At 31.2% G+C, this 24,794-nt stretch overlaps 1 protein-coding gene across 2 annotated transcripts; it reads right to left on the reverse strand.

Annotated features, from left to right (window-relative positions):
* Positions 1-263: 263 nt before the first annotated feature.
* Positions 264-24,063, reverse strand: LOC111684042 (transcriptional repressor NF-X1 homolog). Of its 2 annotated transcripts, XM_046949931.1 has the most exons (7): positions 23,727-24,063; positions 19,477-20,650; positions 3,835-3,996; positions 3,610-3,768; positions 719-997; positions 485-584; positions 264-393 (listed from the first exon to the last, which is right to left on the reverse strand). In XM_046949931.1, exons 2-7 carry the CDS (start codon positions 20,305-20,307, stop codon positions 374-376), a joined length of 1,551 nt encoding a protein of 516 aa, XP_046805887.1. In that variant the 5' UTR covers positions 20,308-20,650; positions 23,727-24,063; the 3' UTR covers positions 264-373. The 2 variants fall into 2 exon arrangements, with proteins under 2 accessions (XP_046805887.1, XP_046805890.1); XM_046949934.1 differs by having other exon boundaries at positions 264-584; positions 19,477-20,401.
* Between the last annotated feature and the right edge of the window lie 731 nt (positions 24,064-24,794).

Raw genomic sequence — 24,794 nt, forward strand, 5'->3', positions numbered from 1 at the left:
TATTAAATTCTTGTAATATTTATATTTTCGTAAAATTGAACTATATTCGATACCCGCTCGAAAATCAGTTTTTTTTTTGTAAAATATAAATGCAATAATTTTGTCAAAGTTTTCATATTTAGTTCTATATCTTAAAAAAATTTAGTTCAAGGTGTTTGGTATTTTTCTACTTCTTAACCTAAAATTATACTTTCAAATGTAAAAAAACTATTTTAAATCATGTAATTGTAAAAATCCTTGTAAAAAGAAAGAAGTGGCAAGTGTCCTGTAGAAAAACCAATTAGAATATATTTTCAAATAAACTAAATATTAAGTTTTTCAATTTATGCATTGTAGACGTCTTTAGTACAGAAGCTTTTGAAAACACCAAATGTCAGGCAGACGTGGATTCATCTGAAATTGTTAAACATTATAAAGTAAATATAATTTTCTTAATTAATTAATTTTAGAAAAAAATGTATTATTTATAAAATTGTATATTTACCTGTAACCAGAGACATACGTCTCTTAACATCCTGCGTGGTATTGTAAGCGCCACAGTTAACACATTTTAAACCAATAAAATGGAATTTTGTTTTGGAAGTCTAGAGATAATATAAAATCAAAAATTTAAAGTTTTTTTTACAAAATAACAGGTAATAATATTTAAGTAAAATGGATCCATTAATCAATTAAATGCCAATTTTACTTTAACATATTTTCTTTTTAATTTCCTTACCTTATGACAATCATTACAAAATATATGTATTCTTTGATTTTCATATTTCTTAGGTATGGGCATTAATTCAGCCTGGGCATCTAAATACTCCCATAATGCTGTCATATCTATTAGTGATGTCTGACACGTGGGACATGTATAATGGCCTGAGGTTAAGAGCTGATCAAAACACATTTTATGCAGTAGATGACCACAGTCAGGAATGTGACATGGAATGCGTGAGGTATGTATGTCGCCAAGGCACACAGGACAGTGAGAACGTGATATATTTTCTACGCACTAAAATGAAATAAAAAGAAAAAAGTATATATTCAGTTAAAGTTTTCGTAAGTCGATATCTATTCACCCCTATTCTGCATTTCGATTACGTTTACGCATTCTAACAAAAAACTAAATCGTAAGAAAAAGAAGGAGCAATTCCATTTCGTTTCAATGCTTTACTAACGTGTGTATTCTGCGTTACGATCGTACCAACGTTTTTGTAAGACCTGGTTCACACTAGGAAACTTTTGTTGAGAATCTTTTGATTTTGTGTGTGAGAGAAAGAGATGGTTGATATTACTTTCTCTTTCTCTCACACACAAAAGTCAAAAGTTTCCTAGTGTGAACCAGGCATAAGTTGTTGTTTTTGTGGCGAAGAGTCGAATCGAAATGCAGAATACCAAAGTCGCCAAACGGAGAAAATTTCGATTCGAATTGAAATGCAGAATAGGGGGCATTGTTATGGATCGAAGAAAATTTCGTCCGTATACAATATGTCCCATATTTATAAATTTGTAGTAAAGTTGTTGATGGTTTATTGTAAGAATTTTGTTTGGAAAATCTGTGCAATAAACCTAAAATAAATGATTTACATTTTTATGAAGACGGGGTTTGATTAGTTTTTTTGGCTTGTAAAACATGATGATTAGATGAGACCTAGTCCACACTAGGTAACTTTTGTTGAGAAACTTTTTCTTAATTCTCTTTTGAAGTTTCCATAATGTCCACACATTGAAACTTTTGTTTGTTTAAAGTTGCCCCCTTAACCATATGAACCACTAAGGAGGGATTAATTGGCCTTGAAATATTCATAACGCCATCACCAATTACGACTTTCGCCTAAAAGAGCTTCGTCCAAGAACTGCCAATATGACCTATACCTTCGTATAGGAAGCTGAAACTCCCGAACTCCGCTCCTAAGTTTACTGGTCTCCACCAAAATCGTAAACGTGTTTTGTTTGGCACACCACCATGTATCAAAGACATTTTCAGGTTATTAAAAAGAAGACATATGGTTAATGCATTATACTTCGAAGAACCGTAACGCGGCACAGTTATGCGATGCCACACATTAAACCAATGCGAGAGTGAAACGCAAAACTCTCGAAGGCAGCGAAAGATGGACGGCCTGATTACCCTTAAACGATAATGGCAATGACGCACGTAGGACTTTATCCACCCATAGCTGAATTACGATTGATAGAAACTTTTGTTTCAGAAACTACGTATAAATTGCATTGATTTGTTGTTGTACGAATGAGAAGAATAACAAAATGGAACAAGTTTGACCTGGTTCACACTGGAAAACTTTTGTTAAGAAACTTTTGATTTTGTATGTGAGAGAAAGAGATGAGTGATATTTCTTTCACATTCTCTCACACACAAAAATCAAAAGTTTCCTAGTGTGAACCAGGTCTTTCCGAGTAAGGAAAACTCCGTACTGCGAGAGAGATGAATGATATTCTTTCTCTCTCACGCAAAATCAAAAGTTTCTTAGTGTGGACCTAGAGTTACAAAGATTCGATTTTTATATGTATACATGGTTGTTAGATATAGTAAAGTTGACAGAAACACGTTTACAAAATGTCTTAACAACCATGTCAACTTACAATTTTTGTCTTGTAAGCTTATCTGACAACGTTGAAAAACTAAAAATTTAAGTTTTTAAACTTAAAATTTAAGTTTTTACATTGTTAGACATGTTCTGATCATTTTCTGCCAACATTGTAAGATCTGACAATCGTGTATCACATATTTAATTCAGACTTTTGAAGAAAATACTTCCGTATCCTATAAATAAATATGACCTAGAGTTACAAAGATTCGATTTTTATATGTATACAAGGTTGTTAGATCTAGTAAAGTTGACAGAAACACGTTCACAAAATGTCTTAACAACCATATCAACTTACAATTTTTGTCTTGTAAACTTGTCTGACAACGTTGAAAAACTAAAAATTGAAGTTTTTACATTGTTAGACATGTTCTGATCATTTTCTGCCAACATTGTAAGATCTGACAATCGTATATCACATATTTAATTCAGATTTTTGAAGAAAATACTTCCGTATCCTATAAATAAATATGATTCCTTAACCGGAAACTTAAAATTTACAACTATATCATCTTAACAACAATACAAAAATGCCTTCAAGCAGTTAAAATTTCTTATTAATTATTCTGCTGTAATAATAAGATAACAGATTCTATATTGATGAGGGTATAATGTACCCACATCAATCATAAAATTTACAAAAATGCCAAACAATTAAAAAATAACATAATTTTGAATTCAATTAAATATAGACAATAAGCCTAAATCAATTTAAATTAAAAACAAATCATCTCTTAAGTATTCGAAACATCTCAAAGCCATTAAAAACTCATACTTATAAACTATTTCATTAAAATTTTAAACAACTATATATGTAGATTCTAAACTATTCTTTACACGCGATTTAAGCATCACAAAACTAAATTCCCCAAAGCACTTTGTTATTGTAAAAGTTTTAATTAAATTCCCCATAAAATGTTTTTTTAATAACCAACAACAAACATTATTTAAAACATTTCAAACATTTTCTTAACATCAGACCCCCTTGTTACGCGGCTAATTGAAATCAACTTACCCTGTGGCCATCAATTTTCAATTGTATGGGTAAACACATATTGCAGACTTTACAGTGAAAGAAATTCTCTCGGCCACCAATGCGACAAATGCCACACTGATCGCAATGATATTGACGTTTATTGGAATCATCAAAGAGATTACAGATCAAGCAGGTGTACTAGAAGTAATGAAAAATTGTTTATCAGAAAAGGGTTAAAATGTAGCGAAATATTTCTATAATTACCTTTCCAAAACGTATGCCACAATTTTGACAACGTTCTTGTACCTTTTGTCTGGTATTACATTCTGAGCAGATCAGTTCGGTTAAGGTTTTGCGATCAAAATGATGCGTTTCATTTTCATCGTGACAAAATCGACATTTGTAGAATTTATTACAGCAGGGAGTCTGGAAAAGGTAGAAAAATATTTTAAAGTTATTAAAGCATTATCGTAAATACATAATAATAATCAAATAAATTACGAATATTTCCCTTTTTATAAAATAAGTACTAACTTATGCAAATTTGCCGGATAGTACATTCTCAATGTAAATACATTATTAGTGGAAAAAACATGATCTTTGTCTAATACAACCTGTTAAGCGATCGTTGGGGAAATTACCCATTTTCCGAGAAAACTAATCAGATTAAGAAGTTATGATTCTTTTAGTTTTAATTTCAACATTGAATTGATATACATTATGCAATTTCCAACTTTCCTTGATATATTTACATTTCCAACATTGCTGGAAAATCTCTCTTGCACAAAAGTTGATATTTAAGAAACTGTAAATCTGAAATATTTTCCTCACTGTCTGAAAATGAAAGGCCTCACTGCAATATTTGGAAAATTCTACCTCCTACGAGGTTTTATGAATTTCATAAGATAAGGAATAAACATAGGGTACTTTCAATAGTGGGCGTTGCCCTTCCCACATACAGAAAACATAATAATTTATGATCTGATGAATGCCATAGTTAAGGGTGGATCTCCGGCGTGCAATTGAAATGCATAAAAATCTGACTTGATCTGAGCTCGTTCCCTTAGTGTAAAATAACAAGTACAAACATGTTACAATGAGCGCGTTAGAGAAGTGAAACCTAGTCATGACAAAAGATGTTGGCAAGACGAAGTCAATATGGGCCCACAGATCGCAGCGTAGAGCCACTACGTACTACTAATATGTACCGATTCCTAAAAAAAATAATGTGGGGTCATACAACATAGCAAAGGTCCCTAAAATATACTACCGGTAAACTTGTAACAACAGAAGAGGAACAGGTTTAGGTGTGGGATAACCACTATAGCCGCATACTCTCGCGTAGTAACCATTCCCTAGGATTAATTGCATATGCGATTCATACATGGACGACCCATGTATCGACTACACATGTCCCACCATAGAAAAAATCGCGGATTCAATTAACAATCTTAAGGGGAACAAATCTCCAGGTGTTGACGGAATCTCTGCTGAGCTTTTAAAATCTAATCAATATAAGAGTGCTTGGATAATATTGTCAATTATTCAGACATTATAGGAGAATGAGTATCTGAACAATGTGGCGACAAAGGATGTGATTAAGTTGAAAACATCTGATTACTGTCTTAAAGCCAAAAACATTACGTTAATGCAACGTCTCGAAACTTTTTTGTAATTGCTGTAGGTGATACAGAAGATCTTGGGAAACTCGGTCGCCCGATATCTACATATTTGAAATTCATCTTGTAGAAATTATTCCAGCTAAAGTCCCAGACATTTAGTATATTTCTGGGCTTTGAATTTGTATCATCATAATTGAATAAATTTGTTTATACTATTTGCGAAAACATAAATGACGCAATCAAGTTCTGCGGCTCTAATAATAGTCTTAATTGCTTTTATTGCTCTACAAATATGTACCTCTTCAAACATGAAAATATTTATAATATAATAAATCAAAGATCAAGACAAACAAAAAACGATCCAGCCAGTCAGCCAGCCACGAAAAGCAATCAATTCAAATTTAAACACTGTTAACACATCAAACGAGTAATCGAGATATTAAATTATACAATTTATACATTTAATTTACACCTGTCTAGTAAATGCACATAAAATTATATACAATTTTTGCAAAATAAAATTAAATTATAATGAGATATCAACTACAACAAAATCTATAATTGGTCTTTTAGAAAAATAATTTGGAATCGATTTTGGGATTTTTTTTTGAAAAAAATATATTTTAAAATTTTCTGATCTTTTAGCACAAAAATTTTGATAATATTTTAGAAATATGTCATTTTTATTTATTTTAGATAATTTTAAATGTTCTGAAATACACAATTTGCCAAGCTGTAGGGTATTAACAAAAATATTTTATTTTTTTTAATAAACAGTAATGACGCGTTAAATTGTGTAGGCGTCGTAGTCGATGGAAACCAAATTCCGACTGTGAACCATCCAAAGATTTTGGGGGTCACCTTTGACAGCCTGTTTACTTCCTCAGCTCATGCCACTGCAATAACGCACAAATTGCGAAGTAGAAACAAGGTCCTCAAAGCGCTAGCCGGCAGCACCTGGGGAATGGACAAAGAAACCTTGTTGGCTACCTATAAAACTATTGGCCGGTCAGTGGTCAATTATGCTGCTCCAGTGTGGTCTCCATCGCTGAGTGATACCCAGTGGAGAAATATTCAAAGCTGCCAAAATGCCGCCCTAAGGACTGTAACGGGCTGCATGCAAATAACCTCAGAACACCATCTACATGGGGAAACGAAGGTTCTCCCAGTCAAGGAACATAATGTCATGCTGACTAAACAGTTCCTCCTGGGATGTCACCGGAGGAGTCATCCCAACTTTAACATCACACAGTTGGATGCTCCCCCGAGGCATGTCAGGAAGGACCTTCGTGTATACGAAGAGAGCATACGTAGTTTTGTTCAGGATTCCTTAGATCGGACTTCGTATACAGCAGCTTTGAACGACATTCATAGAGACGCCATCAATACCGCGGTTTCAGGTTACCGCATGAATGTCGTTCTTGGAGATCGCCCACCGCCCATAGCAGAAATAGAGAAGAACCTGCCGCGGAAAACAAGAGTTGCTCTGGCACAACTGAGATCGGGATGGAGCAACAGGCTCAACGCCTACTGGTCCCGCATAGACCGTGCCGTCCCCAATATATGCCCATCTTGTGGACAGGGTCCCCATGATACCCACCACATATTCAACTGTCCAGCCCACCCTACTTCACTTAGCCCAATGGATTTATGGACTAACCCCATTGAAGTAGCCCAATTTCTTGGCTTGGACACAGATACCCCCGGATTAAAATTGTATAGTTTAAGCTGTTACAACAACAACAACAACGCGTTAAATTTCCACTTTTCAATTGCGGCAACTTGTTGTGGTGGGAGTGAATAATTTCCGAGTTGTTTATCGATCATTTAATTGTATAGAAAATATACGTTTTTTATCGATTATTTATTATAAATTAATTGTCTTGTTTTGTGATCTGCGTTTGATGCCTCTATTTGTTGTTGGTTTTTAATACATATTATTTACTTAATGTTAATTAAATTAATCATAAGAAAGGAATATGTCGAAAAAAATTTCATAAATTAGTTCTATAAATGAAATTTTCTTAATTTGCATAGATCAATGTTATGTGATCGCGTCGATGATCATGATGATGAGTTAAAAAACAGCAATAAATAATAATTTTATAGATTGACGATCTTTCATAAGTGACGTTTTATTATTAACAAATAATTAATATTAATTTGCAAAAAAATAAACAAATATTGTTATGAAAGCCACGGCTGGTTAAACAAGAATACACAAGATCGAAGATCTTCTTGTTGTTGCCAGGGTAAAAGGAAAAACGTGACGCTCCTCAAAGTCGTCATACACATGTTTTTGTTAAATACAGAACTTGGGGTGTGTTTCCTTTGTTTCAAGGGCTAATGATGTAGCTTAGTTTAAAAAGTTTGCCATAGATATTTAAGATCAATGTTTGTAATCGTGAGGCGACATGCTTAACAGTGTGTTGAGCGGGTATAAGGAAGGGTAGTATTTGAAAAACAACTTTTAACTGTTGATCTTCACTAAATAACATTATTCAACATTTAAAAATAATTTGGTTTTACGTGGTGCCTTCCCTTGCCCTTCGAAGACGCAAATCTTTCTTTTTATAAGAAAGACAGTAATTTCTAAGAAGGCAAGAAGATACTCGTGATAGATAGGCACTACATATAGGATAGGATCAAAAGAGTAGACTATAGACAAAATTATAGACTAGACTATAGACTAGACTATTGACTAGACTATAGACTAGACTATAGACTAGACTATAGACTAGACTATAGACTAGACTATTGACTAGACTATAGACTAGACTATAAACTAGACTATAGACTAGACTATAGACTAGACTATAGACTAGACTATAGACTAGACTATAGACTAGACTATAGACTAGACTATAGACTAGACTATAGACTAGACTATAGACTAGACTATAGACTAGACTATAGACTAGACTATAGACTAGACTATAGACTAGACTATAGACTAGACTATAGACTAGACTATAGACTAGACTATAGACTAGACTATAGACTAGACTATAGACTAGACTATAGACTAGACTATAGACTAGACTATAGACTAGACTATAGACTAGACTATAGACTAGACTATAGACTAGACTATAGACTAGACTATAGACTAGACTATAGACTAGACTATAGACTAGACTATAGACTAGACTATAGACTAGACTATAGACTAGACTATAGACTAGACTATAGACTAGACTATAGACTAGACTATAGACTAGACTATAGACTAGACTATAGACTAGACTATAGACTAGACTATAGACTAGACTATAGACTAGACTATAGACTAGACTATAGACTAGACTATAGACTAGACTATAGACTAGACTATAGACTAGACTATAGACTAGACTATAGACTAGACTATAGACTAGACTATAGACTAGACTATAGACTAGACTATAGACTAGACTATAGACTAGACTATAGACTAGACTATAGACTAGACTATAGACTAGACTATAGACTAGACTATAGACTATATAGACTAGACTATAGACTAGACTATAGACTAGACTATAGACTAGACTATAGACTAGACTATAGACTAGACTATAGACTAGACTATAGACTAGACTATAGACTATACTATAGACTATAGACTAGACTATAGACTAGACTATAGACTAGACTATAGACTAGACTATAGAGACTATAGACTAGACTATAGACTAGACTATAGACTAGACTATAGACTAGACTATAGACTAGACTATAGACTAGACTATAGACTAGACTATAGACACTATAAACTAGACTATAGACTAGACTCGACTAGACTAGACTACAGACTAGACTATAGACTAGACTATAGACTAGACTATAGACTAGACTATAGACTAGACTATAGACTAGACTATAGACTAGGCTATAGACTATGCTATAGATAAGATTATAGACTTGACTATGCACTAGACTATAGACTATACTATAGACTAGACTATAGATAACACTATAGATTAGACTATATACTAGACAATAGATTAGACTATAGACTAGATTATATACTAGATTATAGAGTAGAATATAGACTAGACTATACACCGGACGGCATTAGGATTTGATGCAACGATTTAAAAATTATGGACGAGGGAATCGCATAAGATCTCCTGGAATAATGAAATGGTGTGTAGAATCACAAAGAACCTATGGGATGACCCCAACGGGAGCAGGATGAGAAACCTCAAAAAAATAGATTATGGGCACAACTACACAAACTTGGAAATGCGAGTTCCAAGCAAATTCAGAACATGTAGAGAGGACTAGCTTCCTTTGGAATTCCTTACAAAGCAATTCCATTAACATTACAAATAATGATTAACAAAATTTTACTGCAAAGTCATCATTTAACATCTTTTAAACATTATTTGATATTTACATTTTTCACATTACTTCAAACAAACATACCTGCACTTAAACTTCATTTTTATTTCTAATTCGAGTTTTGGTGTTAATTAATTTTATTTAACAGACCAAAAATTTAAGGAAAATTTTAAATTTTTTTCGAAATTTAATTCTATTATCGATCATCTACTATAAAATATATGTAACATTAAGAAATTGTTTATTTGTTACAGTACGCAATGAAATTAAGGTCTTATTAAGAAACCTCAAAAAAAAAATATATAACAACTAGACTGTTTAAATTTCTATATAAGCAAGATCAATTAACACTTTTTGTAACTAGTTTATGTTACACATATAGACGATTGTAAATCACTAAATAAATAAATATTGAATAAATTATGTCAATATGTAGTTTTAGTTATAATAAAAATCGGGGTTTCATAAACTAGGTTAATTTACTTGCTAAGGTGGTTGTCTTAACTTATTTTTAAAAAAGATCTTGCAAGCATTATTATTACATTATCATTCATTCATTATTACAATTATTATTATTTATTTTCTTTTTAATCTAAATTTAATCTTTTATAATTCTCTTTAATTCAATTATTCTTAAGAAACTTAGTTTCCTTTTGTGCACTTCTAATACAATCACAACTATCTTTCTCTGTTTTGTCTAGGGTTTGTATTCTATTTATAAATTTTGAAATTTAGAATTAACAGCTGATAAAAATAAACTGCAAATGTTTATTTTAATTATTTCTTATTAAAAATAAATAAAAGAATTATACTTTTGCTATTTCAGCAAGCAATCAACTAACCATTTGTTCCAACATTATATTATCAATTCCAACATTATATTATCAATTTACACGATCACACTTTACATGAAAAGTATAACAAAAACGAGAAGTAAAGTCGTAAGATTTATATTTTTTGTGTTTACACGATTGGTATAAACAATAACAAAGTAAGATAGAAACAGCTGTTTCATTTTTTGTATATGTTTACATAAAAATACATCTCTGATCTAATGCGACCTGTTTGTTTTCTTGAATGAAGAGAGCCATACGAATGTCAAATTTTCCATGCGTATTCTCTTTCAATGTATGATGGTTTTATTACATATTACGTTTAGACGATCCATACTCTTTTAAACAAAATTTTGACACATCATATTGCTTGTGTGATCGTGTAAAGCCAACTTAAGCTTTAAGTGAGTACGTTGTGTGTAGTTATATAGAATAATGAAAATATTCTTTTGTTGTTGTTGTTATTGTTTTTCTCAACATATTAATTTATACTGTTTGGAACTTATTAATTGTTTTATCTTTAAATAAATATGAAACCGGTTAAATTCTATACCATCTTTTACACTTGAACCGTTTTATGCGGGTATTAGAAACATGTTAAGTTTCTTAATATAACTTGACATTATTAATCAATGGAATGATATGGGATTTTTTGTTTATAATTTGTCTTAATTTACATTATTTAGAGTATTTTGATTAGTTGTATTGAGATTTGATGATGAGATCGTTTTGTAAGTGAAACAAGATCATCTAAATTATTATGAAAAGATCGATTGAATGCTAGTATTAAGACCAATTTGGAAACTGGCTAGCAGGTCTACTGACAGTCTCAACCTCTAATACATTCGACCTTTCGTTGGAGACTATTCAAAAATGACCATATAATGCCAAACTTACCTTTTGAGAGTAGTGTGTGAAAGCTTTCTTACAATGCAATACTTTCTTAGATTTAACTTTATCACCTGATATCGCTCTATTGGCTTCTGTCTGTGGGTAAAGATATTAAACTCTTTAGGCGCCTTAAATTGTCTTAATTATTTTAATATAGATTTGATGATGAAATCGTTTTGTAGGTAAAACAAGATCATCTCAATTATTAAGCGGAGATCGGTGGAAACCTAATACTAAGATTGACTTAGAAGTTGGCTAGGAGGACTACTGATAACTCAATGCAAACCTATATGATTAAAATTCTGCTTTCGTTTGCGTTCGTGAGGTTAATAACCTTGAGAACACTTCCCTCTAAAGGTAATAAATTCGACCATTCGTTGGAGACTATTCAAAAATGACCATATGATGCTAAATTTAGCTTTGGGAGAGTAGTGTGTGAAAGCTTTCTTACAATCGAATACTTTCTTAGGTTTAACTTTATCACCTGATATCGCTCTATTGGCTTCTGTCAGTGGGTAAAGATGTTAAACTCTTTAGGCGTCTTAAATTGCCTTAATTTACATTATTTAGGGAATTGATATAGATTTAATGATGAGATCGTTTTGTAAGTAAAACAAGATCATTTCAATTATTAAGCAGAGATCGGTGGAAACCTAATACTAAGATTGACTTAGAAGTTGGCTAGGAGAACTACTGATAACTCAATGCAAACCTATATGATTCTCTCACTTAGAATTAAAATTCTGCTATCGTTTGCTTTCGTCAGGTTAACTACCTCGAGCACACTTCCCATTAAAGGTAGTACATTCGACCATTCATTGGAGACTTTTCAAAAATGAGCATATGATGCCAAACTTATCTCTCGGAGAGTAGTGTGTGAAAACTTTCTTACAATCCAATACTTTCTTAGGCTTAACTTTATCACCCGATATCTATTGCCGTCTGCCTACAAATATTTAAAGCTCATATTCAAGTTTAATTAGTTGTATTGAGTTTTGATGAGCAGATCGTTTTGTTAGTGAAACAAGATCGTCTTATTCATTAAGCAGAGATCGGTGGAAACCTAGTACTAAACTGACTTACAAGTTATCTAGGAAGTCTACTGATAACTTAATGCAAACCAATTTACATACAATCAAGCCATACTTAACGCGGCTTAACAGGAACTATGATCTGTCAAAATTTTGTGTAGAAGAGTACGGATGGGATCCTCTAAACGAAATATGTAATGAAACCCTCAAACATTGAGACACTAGTATGGCTCTATTCTGAAATGATTTAAAAAACAAGCAGGTCGCATTAGAACAGGGATGTATTTTTAGGTAAACACATACAAAAAAGTGAAACAGCTGTTTCCTTCTTAGTGCCGGTCCACACTAGGAAACCTTTTTTGGGAAACTTTTGATTTTGCGTGAGTGAGAAAGAGAAAGAATATCATCCATCTCTATCGCGGTACGGAGTTACTTGTACTCTGAAACTTGTTTTGTTAGAAATGTCAACCATATCTTTCTCTCACATACAAAATCAAAAGTTTCTCAACAAAAGTTTCCTAGTATGGACCTGGTCTTACATTGTTATTGTTTTTTACCAATCGTGTAATCACAAGCAATATTAATCATACGACTTTTATTCGCTTTTTCGTTATACGGATGAAATTTCATTTTAATTTTTCATTAGACTTTACATACGTAAAGTGTGATCGTGTGAAGTGCCCGTACAACAAGGTCTCACTTTTAAATTTCAAATCAAATATTTATCATATTTATAGCAAACAAAAAAAAACTACTTATGCAAATACATATAAATGTGTTCACGAAATTAAAAAAAAACGTTCATAATTAATAAAAACTTTAATTGTTTTAACTGCAACTAGTGTTTGACAGTTTTTTTATTAAATGTTTTAAAAAAAGTGTCGATCAAGATAATATTATTATTGTATCTTGTTAATTTTTTTTTGTATGTTTCATATAAACAATGCCAATGGGTATATATGTATGTAATAAAACTCGTATAAATAATTAATAGAAAAATATTTACAAAAGTAAAGTTGTTAATGAATTTATATTTGTCACCAATTGACATGAATAGATATTTTGGTTATCAAGATAAATCTTAAGAAATTTATAGGTTTGAATTTCAATTAAATGAAATGTGTCCTAGAAATTTCAAGTAGACAAAATGGCACTTAATGTGATGATTTATTAAATCATATTTTCTCAATTTTTACAGTTAAGACAATTTGACAGTCGTACGACTCTCTTAATATTTTGAAATGATTCTGGGATTTATTTTTATGTAAACACATACAAAAAAAGTGAAATAGACGTTTCCAGACTTTACGTACGTAAAGCTGTCGTAATTCAGGTCTGAGTTGGGGAACAACACTCGCGTCAACGCGATTATTTCTTAAACGCATTCAGACTTGTGTTTGTTGCCTGGCTTTCGACAGTTTTGCGTCTAGATCGCACTGGTGTATTGTACTACTTCATATACATAACTGTTCAAAGTTATATGTTGTCTACATTAACCCCGTGCATTCGTATCACCTTAAGTGAGGTTATGTTTTATTAGTGGAGACAATAGAATACTCAAACGTTTATATCCTGGTAGAGACCAGTAAAACTCAACTATTTAAACCCTGGTGGAGACCTTTAAACCTCAGCTGTTTATACCCTGGAGAAGACCAATGAAACTTTTCAACTTTGCTAGTGGAGTACCATTTAAAACTCAATTTTAACTTAAGTGTTTAAAGGTTTCCAGCTTCCAATATGAAGATATAGGTCGACTTGGATGATTTTCTTTGAACTTGCGTAACAATTCAAATAATATAAAAAATATTACGTACGTAAAGTGTGATCGTGTAAATTGGCCTTTAGGAGTATGTATACTATAACCAATTCGAAGAAATACACCTAGGCCACTATGTGCGCCCTTTTCATGGAAAATTGTTTGTTAATAGTTTTCTTAGAACGTAATTTGCTAAGAATTTTCAAATCAGTGTTCGTAAAGAACACTGCAAGTATCCCAAGATACTTGCATTTATCTTAAGAGTTCTATTGTCTCTCCACATTCATCTGAATCCGCACTAATCTCAGACTACCTAAATTCTCATCTTGCTCTCGTCAGGGTCAACTCCATATGATCTCTGTGATTCTACCTATAGTTTCATTATTCCAAGAGGAATGGGTTTCCATTACCCATATTTTTAATTGTCTCACAATATAATTCAGTCAAGTTAACATCTTCGAGCTCCCTTCCCTTGCCCATATTACAGTTTTCTTTCAATCCAATACGGTCGTAGTTTTAACCTAATTTCATCCTAATTGCCTTCTGGCTGTTGGCAAATATAGTCAGCCCTATGGGCACCATATTTATTCTTATCCAATTTACGCATTCCCCTATTGCTCGCAATTTTGTCAGAAAAATTGTATTGTATTTAGGTAAACGGTGGTATATTTCTGTTTCTGGGTCTTCAATATAGAACCCCAGGCCACTTTGTCCCTCAATTTAGAGCCATTCATGTAGCAACGGAATCTTACGTGTCCTGTTTGAACAAGACATTCTGGTCAGGCTGAACATTTCAAAGTTTCCGAAATATTTTGTGTCAGTATGCTATCAGACACGTCTAATGACACCATCCAATGTGTCCAGTATACATTAATGACGTGAAATATAACCACTTTTGAAGAATTTGCCTAAAGTAAAGAACCGTTCTTCTGTATGCGCCTCGACATAACAAAATATGTTTTAATTGGCGCATTATCTTGCAACGTTTCTAGAGCCTTGTTCCACGTAATACTTATGGCATCAATTATACCTAAGCAGCATGTACGCTGAACTCTCTGGAGAAATTTGATGTTACATTATTTTGACCAAAGAAGTCCATTAAAGCATAAGCTAGAGTTGGTCTAATTATACTTTTATAAAACCACATTGACATAAAAGAACTCAGACCCCATTTCATATTTAGATAAAACTTCAATAATGAGCCGTATATTTATCAACGCTCTGGATAGTTCCCTTCCATTTCAAAAGTTGTTAGTTTTAGAGATAAATGAGAACACTTCTCCAGAGTTCCATGGATAAATGAGTACAGCGAAACTAGTGTGTACTGGATACAAGGTTGTCATAACTATTCCAGCTGATCGTTGTTTACAATTTTTTATATATAGACATGTAAAAAGGCACACACGTTTGTCAAACTCCATGTAAAACATATTTGACAATCGTGCCACAAAGTATACAGAAATGTCACTTTTGACACTTGAAAAAGTCTAAAATCAGCTTTTGTTTGATTTTGATATCATTGAATTCGTTTTGTGCGAAAGAGTGATCGTGCGATTGGTCTCAAGTGCTGCTACCTTGTTAAGTATACCGTGAGTGAAACAATGAAATACTTTCTATCACTATCACGTCAATAAATTCCTTAAATTTGCTAATATCTCACACATTTCCTTATCACTCACATATAATTGAGAACCAAAAAAATGCAAACAAATGCATTAAATTCCCTTCTATATATATTTTAATTAATTTTTTTTTTTGAAAGAAAACGGCACCTTTTGAAATCTACCGTTAATAAATATCTAAATATGTCATTAATTTTAAACAAAAAATAATTTTCATTTATAAAGAAAATTAAATAAAGAAATAGCAAAATCTTAACACTAATTAAAATAGCACGACTTTCAGTCACACTTATTAATATTTCAATTTTATTTTAAACACCTTTTAGCCGCTAATAACAAATATAAATATTTTTATAGCAGGTTCGTTATTTTCGTCGCAATTCGAATGGAGTGTGCACAATGAAACTAATTTAAAATAGATTTAATTTTTGTTTTTCTTTTTTGATCTTCAACAAAGTTACAAACAAACATTCTAAATTAATAAACAATTGATTACTTATTAGCTACTATTCTTCTAACGATATAAAAATTATAAGGGAGTTCAAATGTTTTGAAATTTGAAAGAAAAAAAAAACGTAAATTACAAATACAAACATTTGTTTACATGTTACATGTAATTGCTTACAAATTTCTCAGTTGCTTTTTTTTCTCAAATTTTTAAATTAATTGTAACCATATCAGTAATCAAAATTAATTAACACCACTGATAAAATAAACACAAAATTAACGTATAGTAAAAGATCGCTGGTTGTTTTTGGATTTTGTTTTTGTACAAACAATTTGAACATGAATCAACTTGTTAAGAATAATTGTGTAAGAAATGGGGGTTGACTGATAGAAAAATGTTTAGAAAAACAATTGTAAAATTAAATACAATTAGAACGATCGATCGATCTTAACTACTGTAATATTTAAAATGTTTATTCAAATCACAATGGTGACGACCGGCGAAAAACGGTGGAGAGCAGAATATTTGTGTTTAAGCTATAATCTAGTCAATAGAATAGACTACAGACTAGACAATTGACTAGACAAAAGATTAGACAATAGACCAGACTGAAGACCATACTGTAGGAATTAACTAAACTATAAACTAGATTATAGAATAGACTATACTATAGACTAGACTAGACTATAGACTAGACTATAGTCTAGTCTATAGTTGTACAAACAATTTGAACATGAATCAACTTGTAAAGAATAATTGTGTAAGAAATGGGGGTTGACTGATAGAAAAATGTTTAGAAAACAATTGTAAAATTAAATACAATTAGAACGATCGATCGATCTTAACTACTGTATTATTTAAAATGTTTATTCAAATCACAATGGTGACGACGGGCGAAAAACGGTGGAGAGCAGAATATTTGTATTTAAGCTATAACCTAGTCAATAGAATAGACTACAGACTAGACAATTGACTAGACAAAAGATTAGACAATAGACCAGACTGAAGACCGTACTGTAGGAATTAACTAAACTATAAACTAGATTATAGAATAGACTATACTATAGACTAGACTAGACTATAGACTAGACTAGGCTATAGACTAGGCTATAGACTAGACTATATGCTATAGACTAGACTATAGACTAGACTATAGACTAGACTATAGACTAGACTATAGACTAGACTATAGACTAGACTATAGACTAGACTATAGACTAGACTATAGACTAGACTATAGACTAGACTATAGACTAGACTATAGACTAGACTATAGACTAGACTATAGACTAGACTATAGACTAGACTATAGACTAGACTATAGACTAGACTATAGACTAGACTATAGACTAGACTATAGACTAGACTATAGACTAGACTATAGACTAGACTATAGACTAGACTATAGACTAGACTATAGACTAGACTATAGACTAGACTATAGACTAGACTATAGACTAGACTATAGAATAGACTATAGACTAGACTATAGACTAGACTATAGACTAGACTATAGACTAGACTATAGACTAGACTATAGACTAGACTATAGACTAGACTATAGACTAGACTATAGACTAGACTATAGACTAGACTATAGACTAGACTATAGACTAGACTATAGACTAGACTATAGACTAGACTATAGACTAGACTATAGACTAGACTATAGACTAGACTATAGACTAGACTATAGACCAGACTATAGACTAGACTATAGACTAGACTATAGACTAGACTATAGACTAGACTATAGACTAGACTATAGACTAGACTATAGACTAGACTATAGACTAGACTATAGACTAGACTATAGACTAGACTATAGACTAGACTATAGACTAGACTATAGACTAGACTATAGACTAACTATAGACTAGACTATAGACTAGACTATAGACTAGACTATAGACTAGACTATAGACTAGACTATAGACTAGACTATAGACTAGACTATAGACTAGACTATAGACTAGACTATAGACTAGACTATAGACTAGACTATAGACTAGACTATAGACTAGACTATAGACTAGACTATAGACTAGACTATAGACTAGACTATAGACTAGACTATAGACTAGACTATAGACTAGACTATAGACTAGACTATAGACTAGACTATAGACTAGACTAGACTATAGACTAGACTATAGACTAGACTATAGACTAGACTATAGACTAGACTATAGACTAGACTATAGACTAGACTATAGACTAGACTATAGACTAGACTATAGACTAGACTATAGACTAGACTATAGACTAAACTATAGACTAGACAATAGACTAGACTATAGACTAGACTATAGACTAGACTATAGACTAGACTATAGACTAGACTATAGACTAGACTATAGACTAGACTATAGACTAGACTATAGACTAGACTATAGACTAGACTATAGACTAGACTATAGACTAGACTATAGACTAGACTATAGACTAGACTATAGACTAGACTATAGACTAGACTATAGACTAGACTATAGACTAGACTATAGACTAGACTATAGACTAGACTATAGACTAGACTATAGACTAGACTATAGACTAGACTATAGACTAGACTATAGACTAGACTATAGACTAGACTATAGACTAGACTATAGACTAGACTATAGACTAGACTATAGACTAGACTATAGACTAGACTATAGACTAGACTAGACTATAGACTAGACTATAGACTAGACTATAGACTAGACTATAGACTAGACTATAGACTAGACTAGACTATAGACTAGACTATAGACTAGACTATAGACTAGACTATAGACTAGACTATAGACTAGACTATAGACTAGACTATAGACTAGACTAAGCTAGACTATAGTCTAGACTCGACTAGACTATAGACTAGACTATAGACTAGACTATAGACTATACTATAGACTAGACTATAGCCTAGATAGACTAGAGTATAGACAAGACTATTGACTAGACTATAGACTAGACTATAGACTAGACTATAGACTAGACTATAGACTAGACTATAGACTAGACTATAGACTAGACTATAGACTATACTATAGACTAGACTATAGCCTAGATAGACTAGACTATAGACAAGACTATTGACTAGACTATAGACTATAGACTAGACTATAGACTAGACTCTTGACTAGACTATAGACTAGACTATAGACTAGACTATAGACTAGACTATTGACTAGACTATAGACTATACTATAGACTAGACTATAGACTAGACTATTGACTAGACTATAGACTACGCTGAGTATGGACTATACTACAGACTAGACTAGAGTTTGAGAGTTGCGAAAGATTTGATTCTACTGGCAGTTATCGTTGGTCGCATGCATTGTATTTTCAATGCTTAATTATGGGTTATTGAAATAAAATTTAAAACTTACCACAAACATAGCGCGACGTTTATAATGAGCACAACCTAAACGTTGATTTAATGATGTTGTTGTTGTTGTATCTGGCGGCGATGATGATGAGGAGGAAGAATTAGAATTATTATTAGCTATTGTTGTTGTGGCATTATTATTGTTATTATTCGATGTTGTTGTAGTTTTAGTGGCTGATAAGTTGTTGCAATTATTATTTGAAATCGTTGATTTGTGATTATTTAAATTAATCATGTTTTTTGTATGCACTTGACAATGATGTTGATTATGATGATGATGATGTTTATGTTGTTGTTGCTGCAGCGATTGCTGGTGATGATGATGTTGTTGTTTTTGGTGCTGTTGCGGCTGCTGCTGCTGCTGTTGATGATGATTATGATTGATTATTATAGTAACTTCACTTTTAAGCGGATGTTGAGTTTCTAAAGCATTAAAGGCGGGTGTTGATAAAGATTTTCTTAAAATCGGTTTAGTTTCCAATAATTCTAAATCGATTAATTCCTCTATGATATGGTTTTGTGCAGTCGAGTGGGAATGATGTTGCTGTTGTTGTTGTTGGGTTTGATTCATAATCAATGAATGAGGCAAGGCAGTGTGACGCCTTTTATTGATAGGTGATTGAGCCATGGACTTGGTTTGATTTTTGTATTGTGAATGTTGCACTGTTGTTCTTGTTGTTATTATAGCTAAATCTTCAATTGCTTCAGTATTTGTGGAAGTTGTTGTTGATGTTGTTGTTGTTGTTGTAATATTTAAATTTATGTTATTTAAATTGATTTGATTGAAATCTTCTGCCAGTGCTGCCTGCTGGCCCTTCTTGTCCACAATCATTATTTGTTGTTGATTTTGTTGTTGTTGTAGTTTTTAGTTTTACAATTGATAATAAACAGAATTATGAAACGATAGACGAACGAACGTTGGTTGCCTGTCGATGACTGGTTATAGTAATAATGATGATAATAGTGATGGTTTTTTGAAGGGAGGGAACTAAATAGTCACTGAACTGTTGAGTTTTTTTTTAATATCAAAAATTGTTGTTATTATTATTGCCAATTGTTGTTTAATTTTTATTAAATTATTTCTTTTGTAAAACAAACATTTGTCTTATTTAACTTCAAGGAACATTCTAGTCACTTTTTTTACTCTATTTAAAATGACAATTTTATCATTTTCTCTATAAATAGCAGGTGTGTGTTGATTTAAAAGAAACAATAAATTTATTTATAAATAGTTATTTTTTTTTAAATAACAATTTAAATATTTTCTTATTTTTCAAAAAGTTATTTTAGAAATTTCTAACTATTCTATTTTTATTTTTTTTAAAACTAAAAACACCTTTTTAAACACGGATATTTTTCTAAGTTATTTTTCAATATTCTAATTTGTTAATTTTTTCATCTGTTTTTGTTTATCAAGTACAATGTTCATATTTATACAAAAATAAAAAAAAAATTAAAAAAAATGTTTTATAAATAATTTATGTCTAGTAAATATTTTCATTTAATTTGTTTTTTGCTATTTGCAATTGTTTATCTTAAACATCTGTGTTTTTTCTAATATATTTTATTAATTTTTATTTAAATTATTTTTTTATTAAACTATGTCTTTGCCTTATAGTTTATTTACTTTGTTTTCATATAATATAAATTTTTTTATTGTTGAATATTTTAAATAATTACATTGTATTTAGTAGCTTTTAGTAATTAATATTTAGCCCAGAAAATCAGACAAAAATTTAAAAAATGACATGACAAATTGTTGTTATTAATATAAATGTTATTTAAGCTTTATTTAAATATACTTCAATATTGTTCAACAATAAATAAATACCGAAATACTTATGACAGAAAAAAAAACGCGATTTTTGGGTTAACACTTTATCAGTGTTTAAACTTTTATCTTTGTGGTTTATCTTAATTTTGTGGGGGTTGCCGAAAGAATATTTGCAATTTCAACAAAATAAAAACTTTAAGATCGGATATATTTTCCTTTAAAAACATCAATTACCAAGTAACTTTTCAAAAAAATCTGTCAATGTAACTGTTATATTCTAGAATCGGTTACAGAATTCTTTAGGAAATTCAATCTAAAGATTATTACTTTTAAAAGCAGTGTAACAGCTTCAATTCTAATCTTGTATCGCCTCTTTAATAACTCTCAAAATTCTTTATTAATGGAGATTTCTTAAAATATTTAAGTAAGTTTGTCTAATCTATAGTCTAAGGTATAGTGTAGTCTAATCTATAGTATAGTCTATAATATCGTCGATACTCTAATCTACGGTCTTGTCTATAGTCTAATCTATAATATATTCTATAGTATAGAGTCTTGTATATTGTCTTTTTTATAATATAGTTAAGAGTCTAGTTTATGGTCTAGTATATAGACCCGTCTATACTTCTATTACATAGTCTAGTATATAGTCTAATCGATAGTATAGTCTAATATATCATATAGTCTTGTCTATAGTCTAGTATATAGTCTAGTCTAATATATCGTATAGTCTTGTCTATAGTATAGTCTATAGTCTAGTCTTTAGTTTAGTCTATAGTCTAGTCTATAGTTTAGTCTATAGTTTAGTCTTTAGTCTAGTCTAGTCTATAGTCTAAAGTCTAGTCTATAATCTATAGTCTAGTCTATAGTCTAGTGTATAGTCTAAAGTCTAGTCTATAGTCTAGTCTATAGTCTAGTCTATAGTCTAGTCTATAGTCTAGTCTATAGTCTAGTCTATAGTCTAGTCTATAGTCTAGTCTATAGTCTAGTCTATAGTCTAGTCTATAGTCTAGTCTATAGTCTAGTCTATAGTCTAGTTTATAGTCTAGTCTATAGTCTAGTCTATAGTCTAGTCTATAATCTAGTCTATAGTCTAGTCTATAGTCTAGTCTATAGTCTAGTGTCTATAGTCTAGTCTATAGTCTAGTCTATAGTCTAGTCTATAGTCTAGTCTAGTCTATAGTCTAGTCTAGTCTATAGTCTAGTCTATAGTCTAGTCTATAGTCTAGTTTATAGTCTAGTCTAGTTTAGTCCATAGTCTATTCTATAGTCTAATCTATATTCTAATCTATAATCTAATGTATAGTATAGTTTAGAGTCTAAACTACTGTCTATCCTGTAGTCTAGTCTATAGCCTAGTTTATAGTTTAGTCTAGTCTATAATCTACTCTATATTATAGTTTAGAGTCTAGCCTATTGTCTAGTTTATAATATAATTTAGTGTCTAGTCTACAGTTTATCTTATGGTCAAGTATATAGTCTTGTCTATACTCTATTCTACTCTATTATATAGTCTATGAAATTGTCCAATTTACCTATTGTTGCGCGGAGTTTCTAAACAGATAAAATTTTTTCACTCAATCTAAAACAGCTATGCCGAACCGTGACCAATGACTTAAAAAGGATGCGTAGGAAGGAGAAGCCTACTGATTGGCTTTAGCTATTAACATTAAACAATAAAATTGTCCGATATAATATGATCATTAATGACATGTTTGTGAGAAGTTATAATCCGAAGATGTTGTCAATGAATGGATTTCTGCATTACTGACAATATCTGAGAAAATTTGTAAGTTGACACTTTTATTGGACATTTTCTGCACATTTTACTGCCAACGTTGTAAGATCTAGCATTAGCAAAATTTCTTTAATAATATAAATTTCTCTAAACTGGCAACCCGGATTGATTAATGAAACGTACGTTTGTTTAAGTTCCAAGACAAGTTCCCCGAAAAAAATTGAATTAAAAACGGGTGTTAGTGATTTTTTTGTTTGTTTGTTTGTGATACTTAAAACGTGTCTCACATTAACAATCAAAAAAATACTTAAAGGCACAGAAAAAAAAAAGTGACAAAAAATATGAAATTGTATGAAGAATATTGAACAACAAAAACAAATACACGCCGCATTTTGACATTACTTTTTCGTGTTTTTATTTTTTGTTGTTTTTTTGTACGGATTTTGTAAACCACTTTGTGTACACACTTAAAAATTATTATTAAGAAAATGAAATAAATTGTTAATTAATAAAAAAAAAATCCCCCGTTAATTAATGGAGGTTTAAAATATTAAGAGAATTAATATGTGACGGTTTAACATTATTTTGCATATTATTATTGTGTTTATTAGCATAAATTGAATGTAAATTATTTCAAAAGAAAGAAACGCCAAACAAAAAAGAAACACGAAAAAGTAACGTTTAAATACACTTGATTAAATTAAAATTAAAAAAATGAAAAATAATCATAAATACTAACAATTTGCATAGCATTCAAGGAATTTTAAAAATATTTTATTATTATTTTTGTTTTTTTTAACACTTTTATAATTTCTTTGTTTTCATCTCAATTTGCACAAGATACATAATTCTTCTTGTTAAATAAATTCTTTAGTTGTTTATAATATTTTCTTTGCTTTTAAAGTCTTCTTTGATTATCAATAAATTTTGTATTTAGTTTTGCAGATTTCAACAAAAAACAATCCACCACACATTAAACGATTAAACGTATATTTAAGTGTCACTTGTTTAATAGTCGCGTGCCGTATTGAATTTTTCAAAACAATAAAACAAAAATTCAAAACAAACCGTTTAGTTTAAAGACTCAACGTCTACTGAAATTTCAATACTCGCTTAAAGTTTTATTACAAACAATTTTGAATGAAAATGCATCTGCGTTTAGTTTGAGTAATTGTTCTCGATACATGATATACTCACACTCACACACTCACGCTCACTTACTCGCTACACTCTCTCTTCTTCGAAAAAGTCAAAACAAAAATAAAGCCAAAGATCCGTCACAGAATATCATTGATCAACAAAATACTTACTATGAAATACGAAAAGTATCTGTATTTTTCAATTTGTTGTTCGCTTTCTCTCTTATCAATTTAAATTTGTTTTCGTTGTTGTTGTTGTTAGAATGTTGATTTGTTTTATTGTTTATACTGAATTGACAGTGGGTCAAATGATACCATATGCCGGTTTAATAGTTTTTTATTAATAAATTTTCAGTTCTTTATTCCTGGATAGCACAGGAGTATTTATTCATGAATGAACTCTTTTAAATCCAAATCCACATTGGCATAACGTCCATAGACCAGAGATACAAGCCGAAACGGTTCATATCGGCGGCGGCTGACCGCCGGTAATATTTTCCAGGCAGCGCCGCCTCCGTTTTCTTTCGTCTCAAAAGCTAAGACGGCTTAAACGTAGCCGCTGATAAAGATTGGAATCACAGACCTGGTCCACACTAGGACATTTTTGTTGAGAAAATTTTTCTTAATTATCTTTTGAAGTTTCCTTAATGTCCACATACTTTTGTTTC

The sequence above is a fragment of the Lucilia cuprina genome, chromosome 2 (genome assembly GCF_022045245.1).
Source record: "Lucilia cuprina isolate Lc7/37 chromosome 2, ASM2204524v1, whole genome shotgun sequence".
Taxonomy (NCBI): domain Eukaryota; kingdom Metazoa; phylum Arthropoda; class Insecta; order Diptera; family Calliphoridae; genus Lucilia; species Lucilia cuprina.

What these genes read in the sequence shown, in the direction of transcription:
- LOC111684042 (XM_046949934.1), bottom strand. Translation starts at nt 20,307, where the DNA reads ATGATTGTGGACAAGAAGGGCCAGCAGGCAGCACTGGCAGAAGATTTC. An exon ending in AACGTCGCGCTATGTTTGTG is followed by an intron (nt 3,997 to 19,476) that starts GTAAGTTTTAAA and finishes TACCTTTTCCAG; the next exon opens with ACTCCCTGCTGTAATAAATT. An exon ending in GTGGCATACGTTTTGGAAAG is followed by an intron (nt 3,769 to 3,834) that starts GTAATTATAGAA and finishes CATTACTTCTAG; the next exon opens with TACACCTGCTTGATCTGTAA.